Source organism: Oscarella lobularis, chromosome 1 (genome assembly GCF_947507565.1).
Source record: "Oscarella lobularis chromosome 1, ooOscLobu1.1, whole genome shotgun sequence".
Lineage (NCBI taxonomy): Eukaryota > Metazoa > Porifera > Homoscleromorpha > Homosclerophorida > Oscarellidae > Oscarella > Oscarella lobularis.
In genome coordinates, this window is record NC_089175.1 from 4,999,694 (window position 1) to 5,011,734 (window position 12,041).

Below are 12,041 nucleotides of genomic sequence, written 5' to 3' on the forward strand. Positions count from 1 at the left end.
AAGCATTCTTAGACATTAAACACGTATAACGACTCAACGTAGGATTGCAAAAGACGCCGGGAGACAAAGGTCTAAATAAATTCAATTCATTCAAATTTGCAGCTATGCAATCACAAATATGAAGATTGGTGTAACAAACTGAACAGCTAAAAAGCTAAAAACAGCACAAATAAAGTAAAACCGCACATCCTATGTACTATAACATTTGTACGAGTAAGAAAATTGTACTGACGCTTCAAGCCAAAAAAATCCACTATCCCTCAGAACAAACAAACAATTATCGCTATACACATTCCTTAGCACTTCATACAAAAAAATTAACGGGAAAGGAAGAGTGTTAGAGCATTCTGTTACTGCTACATGAGCTTGCTTATGTAAGTCCTCAAATGATTTCCCAATCCAGTCAATTCTTTTCGAGTCCAGTCCTAAACGATGGACAACAGCGCGCCAGTTTTGCCTAATAACTTTGGAAAGCATGACGAGTTCTTCATCGGTAGGACGTCTGTTTACGTCTAAGTAACCTGAAAAATGACTTGACTAAGTTAAACTGTAGCATAAGCAGCTTGCGAGTGCATGCACTTACCTGCCGCCTTTGCTCCTTTTACTAGCAGCTGCACTGCCTCCCCAGCCAAGTCTTTAAAATAATGACAAAAAAGGAACTCTAGCCGCTCCATCTTTTCAGAGAAGCGTTCAAGTTCTTTTTCTATCTTCTGAATATGAGCCATTTGATGTAAATTTAGATAGTGAAGAAAAATCATCATTAACATTTTCGATTCTGATTCTAACGACCTTGATGATTCGTAGCTAAACTTCTCAGCAGCAGCATCATTACTCAATACTAGATGTTTCGTGGCTGAAAAGATCCGGGAAGACTCAACTTTAATTGCTGAGCTGACTATCTCAAAGTCATGTCGAAAAGAGTTAAGGTAAATAGTAAGTTGTTCAAGTTCTTCGGAGCTAGTAATTTTAAAAATAAATATTTATGTCATAGTAATTTTGAACTTACGTCAGCCTTGCAAGTGAAGGACGCTTTTCCAAATCGTCATCGTCAAGAACAGCGCCATCGTTATCACTGACAACAACCAATAACTGGTCGAATACTAGAGGCAAAGAATTTGCTTACGCATACGCGAAAGACTTGTCAACTCCTTTAGCTTTCGGCGTTCCGGTTAGCTTCAACGATTCATTTGAAGTCCGGCGGTGTCCGGACTGACCACCTCCGGGATGACCCCGTCCGCGTCCGGGATGGCCACGTCCGCGTTCGGGCTGACCATGTTCAAACCCACCATACCTGGCCCGTCCAGGCGGATCAGGTCCAGGCGGATCAGGTCCAGGCGGATCAGGTCCAGGCGGATCAGGTCCAGGCGGATCAGGTCCCGGCGACGGCGAATCAGGTTCAGGCGGACCGTGACCACGCCCGCTGCCTAAAAACACAACTCTAAAGAACCGCGAGAAAGTGTCCGTACCTAAAAATAAATAAAACTTAAATTTGTCTTGTATCTAAAGTTAAAATTTTTTCTTCTATTAGAATCAAACGTAATTATGAGACACGGACTCCCGGCACTACACCTTGAACGCGTGATTTACCTTCCGGTAATTCTTGAGCAGTAACGTAACCACTTTCCATAGGCCGAACTACAAAGAAAAAGTTGTTTTCATCTCCATCTAACGCACAGTGCGCCTGAAGATTGACCACCAGCGTCTCTCCATCGCTTCTTATGCCCTTAATCATGGCTGTTTTATTTGTAAAAGTACTAACATTTGATAGTTGAATTTTGACAACGTTACTGCCGGAGAAATTCAAATTTCCTTGAAGATTCAACGACGGCATGCTTGTCGGAGACAGCGTAATAGAAATGAGACGACGGGAACTGTCCAATCTCTCACGATTTTCCATAAAGAATTGCCAATGATCAATTATAGGAACAAAATGCTTTTCTTTTTCTTCATTTTCTATCTTTCTGACCGATGCTTTGCACTGACAAGTAAGAAAAGCCTCCAATAACACCACCGGGCTCCTCAAGCTGAAATCCTGCTTCTCAAATATCATTAGTGTGTTGCTGAAGGAGTGTGAAATTTTTATTCGGCAGATTCGACAAAACGATTTTGAACGGATCAGGCAACGCTGTCTTTTAACTTCAACGCCAGCAGCAGCAGCACGTGCACTATTCTCCGCTTGATCCATAGCTTCAATACTAATAGTCTTGTTGTTGTAAGAAAAGCGGTGGTCTGAGGAATTTGTTGTTCCCATATGCTCGTACTTCGCGTCTGCAGTGTCTCCACCCCAATAGTAAAACAAAAATTGAGTTTCAATACAACAAGCATTATCAGTTGTCTCGTGAGGACTCAGCTGCTGCTCAATAGTAATCTCTTCGGCAAAATCGCGGCGATGAGGGGAAAGTTCAATTAGAGTAACACTGGCAGCTGCCTCTTTAAGTTCCATAGCTGAGTTTGTTATGTAAACCGTACTTTCAGCAACAAACATAGCAACTTCTACGCTGCAGCCTAGCTTACCAATTGCCCCAGAGGGCACTTCCACGCTCATGTTGGAATCTTCTAGCGTTAAGTTGCCACCCTTGTCGGTAATAAAATCAGCATTTCTTTCAATTTGCTTAAGTTTCACCTTCTCCTCATTTACACAAAGGTAAGCTATTTCAGGACGGGACGAAGGCAAATGCTCAATCACAATGACCTCAGATCCGGGCTCTAGAAAATACGCAGTGCATAGCCATACAGAAAGACTTATTAATTTAATTAAAATTTAGTCAGACAATACCGAATAGATCAAGTACAGTACACTTACTCATCACACCAGTAAAGAGTGAAATTTTGCCTGACTAGCTGTGTATAAGTAACAAACCTGAACGGTGTGCTTTAGGAACTGTTGCTGCTGCTGCCGAATCCGAATCTGTAACATAAATTCGAGTTAGTATGTTCTAGCTATAATCCGGCAGTATAAAAGTTTATGATTTTTATTAACGAGTCAACCGGCCCAGTACTATAGCAGCATTGCAAATCCAAATGCTCTAGAATAAATTCTTATTTAGATAGTTTCTCGTAGCCAGATCCTCTCCCCTTGCTTGATATAAATCAAGGAAGGAGAGCGTTACGCGACATTCACACACTCATACACACAAGTTTTGCACGTTCGGCCAAGCACCGTTAACTTTTTTATCATATTTAATTTATAGCCAGGGCCTTGATACTGTATTAATTAACTAACAAAAAATAGGGCGAACTTTTCTACAGTACCTGCTGGGTTTTGGCTGCCGCTGGCTATGACCTATATATAAACCAATATTTTAAGATGTGTACACGTTTGCATTGTCGAGCCAGACCTTCTTCGAGCCAACCTAAATATCTTGTTAAATGCGGCACTTGCATTGGGTACTATAGGCCATACACTAGTCTTTACACCGACGCCGGTGGTACCGTGACGGCTGTCGCTGACAGCTTCTCGTGCTTAAGTGCCGGAAAAAGATGCGGGCGTCGAATGTAACACTCCGAAAGCATACTTGACTTACCGGGACCTTGAAGCTTCCTCAAAACGGTTTCTCCTCCGTCCACCTCTCGAAGCGCTTCGCAGAAACTCTCATACGCTGGCGTCGGTGTCTTCTTCAGCAGCGTGATTAAGTCCCTCGCGGCTTCAATATCGCCGTCGTTTTTCTTCTTTCTGCGAACGCTTTCATAGTTGTCGTCGGTTAGAAGGTCCTTTGTCTGAAGTTTATCAAGCAGGGGCCCGCTAAGAAGGCTGCTGAGAAGTTGTACAACGTCGGACTGAACATCTCGAAGGTTTTTCCACCGTGGATCGGCCATGGAAACCAAAGGATGTCGAAACTGAAATCACATATTTTCCAAGTCACATGTTTGCATCAGATACGGGAGTTCACAGGTCATTACAGTAGATTTATTGAACAACTCTCACGTGACGTTACTTATTGTTGGTCCTTTGGTGCAGGTCCCTCAATGATATCAGCTTCCCGTCGCCAGTACAGCCGGACTTCTCCCTCCTCTCCTCTGAGAACAAAATGACAAAGGTTCGGCAGTAAATGTCAGTTTTGTTTCAAAAGCTGACATTGCACCCCTTCGCTTCTCTGCTTCAAAGGTAATTTAGCAGCAAGACTGCATATTTTTCGGTTTCATCAGTCAGATTGTTCGTAACGCACAGAGGCAGACTTTTCCCTTCATGACGAACTATCGTGAGATCTCCATCTGACCAAATTTGCCCTCTACGAAGGAAAAATCCTTATCATTTCGCATACCCGTTTATTTAACTACCTAATGGTGAATTCGAATTCGACGTGAGCGCCCGTCTCTTTCTCGACCCTGTCTGGATCTACAGTACCAGTCATAAGTATCAGGCCACCCCTAGTAACCCTTATACAGAGTCAAGTTTGTATGATGCGTGATAAAAAAGTCTCTCTTTGCTTTTAGCAAAGCTTCTTTTTAAAAGAAGAGATAAGTCTTAAATTTGTAAAAAAAAACAATTGTAGCAAATTTGTGGCAATTCCATTGAGACAATACGCGCTTTAGTGATAACACTAAGAATAATACCCTTCACCGAACATAGGACAATTTTTGCGTAAAAATTGAATTTTCCTATGCTTAATTTTTTTTAATTAACTGAAAAGTCGTTAAAGTTTAACATGACAAATGTTGCAAAGTTGTCTTCCGCATGCCTCCAGTTTGGGACTAGGAAGCTACTCTGTTTGCAATAACGCCATTTTACCACCTTTTCATTTTAATTCTCTAAACTGGTCTAACTAATGCTTTAGAAATCGAAGTTGTCATTAGATGAAAGAGGAATAAATAAGCATCCTTTTCAGTTCTTTTACTGAAGTTGCTGATGCTTTTAACAGAAATTTCTACGTATAGTTCTAAAACAAGGATTTTCTTAATGCTTTGCAAAAAACTAAAACTTTAAAAATTTCTGATTTTTGCCTTTAGTTAGGTTGGTTTCAATCTCAAAAATTTCGCAAGCAATAAAACTAATGCTTATTAACTTTGGAAGTCAAATATTAATTCATTTTGCCTAAGTTTTGCCTAACTTTCAAAACGCACTATAAATAGACAGGGTTACAGTACTGCTCTTGTAACGCCACACAGTTGCTACAAAACTTGCAACATTTGTTCTACGAAAGAAGAGCAAAGGTAGAAGGTTGTTACTAGTGCAAACAGAAGTTCGACTTCTACGTATCTTTTGAATGAATGAGCGCGTATTACGACAATGATTACTAAAGAAACCAGGGTGGCCTAATACATATGATCGGTACTGTATATAGATAATGATGTCGATAGCGTTTGCGCGCGCTGCGAGAAACGGATGAGTAGGCCTACTCGGTGGGCAATCGCGATCTTTTTGCTCTTGCCTGCGCTATCGAAAAGCCACACGGTCGCCAATTAGAGCGATTAGGCGACTTCGATCGGGTTTGCGGTGCTTCCCGTGAGCAGTTTCACTTTGTGTGATGATCCGTCCCCTGCGCGTCGCGGTTCCCATCGGGGTCCGTTCGTTCCACGTCTACTCGTCGTCTTCGTCTCTTTCGAGAGCTTGCTTGAAGCACGGATCTTAAGGTTGGAGGTGCGATCGTAGCCCGGATGCATGATTCATGTTTTGTTCTCAAATTCTAAATACAACACTTGGGGTAAACAGATTATGTAAAATAATGCTACAATATTTGACAACACGACTGACAAAGAATATCATTGCAAAATATCTTGCTCGTCACATATGGTATTTTGAAATCTTCTTTCAACCTCTCCATCTGAAGACGCTTTCTGCGCTTTGAAATCTTCTCCATCTGAAGACGCTTTCTGCGCTGTACAGTACCAAAAGGTAAACGCAGGCAAAAGACCTTGATGCAGCCAAGCCCATAGAATTTCCATCTAAACTTGAAGAAAAGCTTCTGAGTAGATTGTATGGTAAGAAATTATCTAACGTTCTTGCCTCTTTCTAAAGACAGGAATTTGATTCCTAGAAATCTAAAACTTTGTGGTTTTGCACTGAATCACCTACAACTAAATAGAATAAAATTCATTCAAAACACTCTATATATAATATAACACAAGAGTGACCTTCACGACTCTGAGGCACTGAGTCGTCATACTCAATTACACACGAGTTTCATCATAGTTCCTACAGAAAGTCACGCTAGAGCTCAACCTTTCATAGTATGCTACTATAGATAATAAATTTCATTTATTGTTACTACGCCCTCATACCTGTTGGAATCGCACTTTTTTCATCAGATGACTCAGCCTCATGAACGTTGATATCTTTACTCTTCCTTTTCACAGACACTGCTACCGGCATCCATTTCTGCTTGCCTGACGGTGGTAAGAACACCTACCGCTGCTGCAATAGTAATGGCACATTTTCTAAATATAATCAAACCTCTAGAGAACCGTCAACAACGGCCTTACGTTCTACTGTATTTCTAGCGTTCATACACAACAAGACTCCCACGAGATATATTTTCTGCAAATTCATATCTGCCTAGCTCTCTATCCTTATGACGGGGGTACATCTACCAAAACTGTACTATTGGACCGTGACAATATGCAAAATATAAATTGTCATTGTTTCTTGGGTATTGATGGTTGATTATAGTCTTGAAGACTTTTGTAGTGATGCAGCCATTTATCGTCCTTGCATTTCTGATGAAATCTAGAGCGAAGAGCACCTTCAGGGTCTGTCAGCAAATCCTTGTAGTGCTGCGTCGTCTCCTTCAAAATGACTTGATAATGTAAAATCATCCATAGCAATAGTATGCGACTCCGGAGAGCCCTCCTGCGCTTAACAATCGTCACTTCGTCAGATATGAGCAAAACGTCGTCGACACAGTCATACATCACAATATAGAACGATTTACCGTCCAGCAATAGAATCGGCACAAGAGGAGACTGGTGCTTGTGTCGACTGTGATGAACAAACGAACACACGATCGCTTCCGCAGCGGCTTGACTGATGCATGTCTTAGTAACCTTGCGCTTGAACTCTATACCGACACCGTCTCCAGCAGACGACTGAGACGACGGACTGCTCGCAGACATCTCGCCTGCTGAACCTTCTTCGCCGTCACTAGAATCTAGTGACGGCGAAGAAGGTTCAGTAGATGGTTCTGTTGAACTACTATCAGACAGAAACATATTTGAAAGAGACAGTGCTACTTCGCTCGAGGAATCGCCCGGCTTTGCCATCGCGTCAAGAAATCCGTGCCACGTATTATCATTGCCAATACCGAGATCAGCAATTTCAAAGACACCAGTGTACTGTTCAGTAGTACAACGCGGCTTTCCGTGCTTGGATACAAGGCACTTTCCCCCACACAACGGCCCAATTAGTTCTTTTAGCACTCTAAGTTCTCTCTCATGCTCCTTTTCTTTGCCAGCGCCGAGGACACTTTTACAATAATTTTCACGAAACTCCGCTCTTGTGGCAGCATAAAAACGACTGAAGGCATCTGGGTATGATCGCAGAATCTCTTCCGTCGGAGTTGTAAATAAGCCATCCGTCCCAAAAAAAGGAATGGCTCTGATTTTTTCAAAGGAAAATGCATTTTCAGCCTGACTTAACGTAGCACTGCTAACGTTGATAGACAAAAATTTGCAAAAATGCATAGAAGTTGAAGATATCCACCTCACAGCTAAGAAAAAAAACGAAAGAAAAAAAATTTAATTTTCTGAGACAAAAGGAGAGAAATAGTAATCTGTTTCCACCGTCCCGATTTGGACATTTGGTAATCAAAATAATCTTAGCTACAGTACAATGACCCCTCCGTGCACTAGAGACTCCTACAGATAATAACATCATCCTACCATTTTGCAGCAGCTTTGATATCTCTGCTGACGACGGAACAGACGCCGATTCATGAGACATTGAACTGCAAAAGAAAAGTACAAGCTAACTTTGACATGAAATAAGTTGTGCAAAATGCTACGGCCCAGGACGGATGTTCCCCCAAAGAGGGCCCGGGCTTGTGGCGTCATGTCTCTCACTCTTTCTCGCAGACTCCAGCGACAAGTGAATTCGTCCGCGGCAGGCCCAGTAAGTGGGTAGTACGTGAATGATGTTGACGATGATCGGCTTCTAACCGCTGCGACGAGACTCGCTCAGACGTGAGAACGCGGGTAAACGACGGACCCTAAACGACAGATGACATTGGAAAGACAGCGATTTTCCTTCGTCACTCACTTTATTGCACACGTGTGAGTCCTCTGGTGCTATGCGCATGACCGCATGTGTCGTTGTCGCAATTCTCTAATGCGATTAATTAATTAATTAACTAATGTGATTATTTAACTTCGCATAACGAAAACTATTTTGGTCTACTTAACTGCGCTTCGAATGCTTTGAGGCGTTCACCTCTACGGATTTCACATTTCAGAACTGCACCATGCACATCCTCATCCGAAATTTCGATTCTAGCTAGTAGAGCTCGCAGTGTTTGCTCAGAGGCTTAGAAAATTTGCAAATGCGCATGATAGTATAGTTCATGAAGCCAGATCGAGCTTGGTCCCAACAGGGGTATCCCTTGTCCCAACATAATCAGTGAAGATAGATCTTGTTCTAGTACAGCAGCTGCAAGCATAGATACAATATACCAGTAGTAGCTGCAGTGCATGTGCTAGCTGCATGCCGTGCTAGCTAGTATTGACGTTACTAAAAACCCTGGCAAAATCCAAGTCTACAAAAATACTAGTAATCTACACTGGCGTCTCCTTGCGATTCTCAGCTAGCATTGTAAGAATCTCTGTCACCTTGTCCGTCACATACTTCCTATTAGCCTTTTCATTCCTGATATGGCTCTGAAGGCTATCCACTTCAGTCAAAACAGTTCTCATGACTGACGCATTCAATGAAGTCGCTGAACCGAATTCAGACTCCAAATGAGACTTTTTAACCACACCAAGAGTGACTAAGAAAAAGAAAATTATCTAGCAATAAATATCCCTAATATACATATATAAATTAGTGCAAATATAGCCCCCCCCCCCCCCCCCCCCCCCCCCCCAAACACATAGAATAAGAAACAACACAATCAAGACGCAGCTGAGAGTTGTAGTTCTAGTATTTGATTACACTTATTAATAGTCATATATTTTTTAATTAAATAAGACAGTATTGATATTCATACCTTGCTTCGCTTTCATCTGTAGACCGCCCGGGGGAAGGCTAGCTGTGGTTGGTTCGTCGTCTTCGTCGTCGGTAATGTCTCGTCTCAATGAAGCTTTCTTGAACAAAGCTTCCAACTCAGAAAAGCGATCAGTTGTTGTTTCGCCGGTCTCTTTCACAAAATTCAACACTTCTTTGATTGAAGTAATCGCCGAATCTAACTTCTCTCTCACATCTACCATAAATGCATCTAATAAGAGGTGCTAAGTGCTGACGTACATGCACTAACCTTCCAATTCAGGCTTGGCATAGTTCAACTTAGGAAATCGTGCAGGTAAAGAAGGTGATCGACGATATTCTAGTATAGTCATAAAACGTAAAAATCTTTGATAAATAAATACGCGAAGAAGTTGGCTTGAGTGTGCGTACTAAAAACGTTCAGTCCTCTAGCTTTTACAGTGTTGGGAAAAATGCACTTGTCAAAACACAACTTCAAATCGGGGGTTCTTTACGGTACAAACTCACCAGCTTTCGGAGCACTCAAAAGACGAGCAGATTGATTGCGCGTTCGCGGAGCAGGTCGTTCATCTCTGTCTTCATCTTCGCTCTCTCCTTCGCTGCCAAACACACATTCTGTTGATTCGCTTCTTCTTCTTTTGGTAATTGAAGCTCGCCCATCACGGCCATTGTCACTATCGCTGTCAGATCGTCGAGAAACAGCCTTGGAAGCTGTTCTTTTCTTCTTCCAAATTATATAAACGCCAACTCCAATGACACACAAAAACAGTGAAATTACTATTCCGGCAATTGCACCAGAGCTCAAGCTGCCCCCGCCAACTTAATTAAAATGAAAAAAAGATCAATTAAAATTTTAATCTGGAATTAGTCAGACATAAACAGAAATACGTTATCTTATAAAGTATATATATGTAAAGTGGATATACATCCAAGTCTTACCAGAATGAGGAGGATTGCACTGAGTCTCTAGACTTTCCAATTGATTGCTACTACAAACTGACTCGTGAAAGCAAGACTGAAGAAGAGAGGCCATAGTAGATGGCAATTTATCATCGTCTGTTGTGAAAGTTAGTTTTGTTTTAAACGTTGTTGCATTGTAGTCTTGCTTCACTTTGACGGGCAGCAGAGCCACAAGGTCACAGACAATGCTAAGCTGACGATCAGTGAGAGCATCTTCAATGCACAGAGGAAGATTCTTTTCGTTATAGCGTACTACAACTTGATTTCCATCTGACCATATCTGATTTGAAGCTATAAAAATAAATATACCCATTGCTCTTACAAGTAAAGAAATATTTTCCCTCACCGAGAGGTGACGGACGAGTCGTCACCGAAACAACGTCAGACAATTTACTCACTTGACCTTTCAGTCCCTCCGCTAATCCGTACACCTCGTACGTCTCACAGGACTCCAATCCGGAAACGATGAGTGATGAATCCTGTGGTCCCGCCTCCTTGGTAAACTTACCATAGTGAAAAACAAACTTGGCTATTGGCTCGGACCCGCGAAGATAAGTCCACGTGAGCTTGAATGATGAATCGGTTAGGTCATCATCCGGAAACTTCAAATCATTCGGAGGAATGATCACAGTCACTAAAAGTATAAGTTGGTTATAAAACTCGATTTATATGACATACCTGGTTCGACCGTCAATTCAAACGATCGCATCAACGTTGGCCAGTGCGGCGAGGACAGCACAAAAATATACGTCATGCTGTCTGACAGCTTTGCGTTTCTCAGCGTCTGCGTCAGTCTGACAAAGCCTGACGCCGTGCCGTTAACATACAAATCGTCCGGATTCAAGTGACGGTCGTCTTCGGCGCGCCACTGCGCGTGCGCTTGAGCTGCCGAACCCCCATAAAAATTCGATATTCCCGCCGAAAAGACGACGTTCTGCCCGACGTGAGCCGACTCGTTTTGCGGCGGTTCGGAAATAACCGGAATCGCTGCAAACAAATGAAATTTCGAGTTGATAAATTTTGACGTCATAACGACATTTCTCACTATAAACCCCGAGCGTCGTTCCGGCGCTCGTTTCCTCACGACCGCCGCCGATTTCGACCGCGCACGCGTACGTTCCGCCGTCGGCGACGTCGGCGCGATCGATAACGCGCGATCCCGCCGTCACGTCGGGTCGGCCCGGACAGCCGGGCATCGGGTCCCCGTTGAATTTCCATCGTATTACGCTAGACAATTGCGTTTTGCAGACGAACGCGACGCGCGCTCCCTTTTGAACGACTGCCGGCGATATCTCCAGAGTCACGCGAGAAGTCGCTCCTGCATGCATCTTTGAGCTAGGGGGGGGGGGGCGAAGACGCGAGGCGGAGTTCACTTTACCTGCCTGTGCGCAGTCCGGAAGACTCGCGAACCATAGTAGGACAAGGGGAGAGAGAGAACGGCGATCGAATCTAAACGTAGAGTTGCGTGCGCGGAAGGAAAAACGCCTTTTTCTCACCCGTAGGCTTGCCTTCGAGGTGACGAGCCCGCCCGTTCGCGTGCCGCGTCTTTCATAGCCCGTGCAATAGACAGCCGACAGAGAAAACTACTGTTCTGTGGCTGCGGCGAACAAAGGACTCAGTAGAGCATGCGCACGCTGATGAGGAAAACCCATTTTATCATAGGCGTAGATTCAATAGTGCCGTGATGCTAAGTTATGTAGACCATATCCATTTTATTACATCACAGATGCGGGGCAGAACGCGAGACGAAAAGAGACATGAACATGGATGCAGTAGTCACAGTGCAGAAAGCGTCAGCAAACTGCTAAGCTGGGCAGGCGACCCAGGACGCCGTCGCGCTGTGCAGAATCGAGTCGCCCCACGGATTTATCTTCAAGTCAAAACCGCAGTTGGTGACGTTCGCAGCCTTGGCGCTGACGCGAACATCCGTGGTGGAGCTGCTGTCGATTAC

At 43.3% G+C, this 12,041-nt stretch overlaps 3 protein-coding genes across 8 annotated transcripts; all 3 read right to left on the reverse strand.

Annotated features, from left to right (window-relative positions):
* Positions 1–88: 88 nt before the first annotated feature.
* On the reverse strand, positions 89–5,581 carry LOC136187214 (uncharacterized). Of its 6 annotated transcripts, none has more exons than XM_065974784.1 (12): positions 5,370–5,581; positions 4,279–4,336; positions 3,525–4,229; positions 3,404–3,462; positions 3,339–3,353; positions 3,253–3,283; positions 2,861–2,908; positions 1,588–2,706; positions 1,130–1,424; positions 1,007–1,072; positions 584–957; positions 90–521 (listed from the first exon to the last, which is right to left on the reverse strand). In XM_065974784.1, exons 3-12 carry the CDS (start codon positions 3,814–3,816, stop codon positions 190–192), a joined length of 2,631 nt encoding a protein of 876 aa, XP_065830856.1. In that variant the 5' UTR covers positions 3,817–4,229; positions 4,279–4,336; positions 5,370–5,581; the 3' UTR covers positions 90–189. The 6 variants fall into 6 exon arrangements, with proteins under 6 accessions (XP_065830882.1, XP_065830874.1, XP_065830856.1 ...); XM_065974769.1 differs by having other exon boundaries at positions 1,124–1,424; XM_065974776.1 differs by having other exon boundaries at positions 1,124–1,424; positions 5,338–5,581.
* A 91-nt stretch (positions 5,582–5,672) lies between these two features.
* Positions 5,673–8,215, reverse strand: LOC136191461 (uncharacterized). The gene is made up of 4 exons (XM_065979830.1): positions 8,192–8,215; positions 7,996–8,141; positions 7,816–7,880; positions 5,673–7,643 (listed from the first exon to the last, which is right to left on the reverse strand). The coding sequence occupies exons 3-4, from the start codon at positions 7,874–7,876 to the stop codon at positions 6,574–6,576; spliced, it is 1,131 nt and encodes a 376-aa protein (XP_065835902.1). The 5' UTR covers positions 7,877–7,880; positions 7,996–8,141; positions 8,192–8,215; the 3' UTR covers positions 5,673–6,573.
* A 326-nt stretch (positions 8,216–8,541) lies between these two features.
* On the reverse strand, positions 8,542–11,734 carry LOC136192023 (uncharacterized). Its single transcript, XM_065980498.1, has 10 exons — positions 11,587–11,734; positions 11,469–11,539; positions 11,136–11,408; positions 10,769–11,077; positions 10,437–10,724; positions 10,070–10,381; positions 9,638–9,949; positions 9,402–9,470; positions 9,135–9,347; positions 8,542–8,915 (listed from the first exon to the last, which is right to left on the reverse strand). The coding sequence occupies exons 1-10, from the start codon at positions 11,640–11,642 to the stop codon at positions 8,704–8,706; spliced, it is 2,115 nt and encodes a 704-aa protein (XP_065836570.1). The 5' UTR covers positions 11,643–11,734; the 3' UTR covers positions 8,542–8,703.
* Positions 11,735–12,041: the final 307 nt, after the last annotated feature.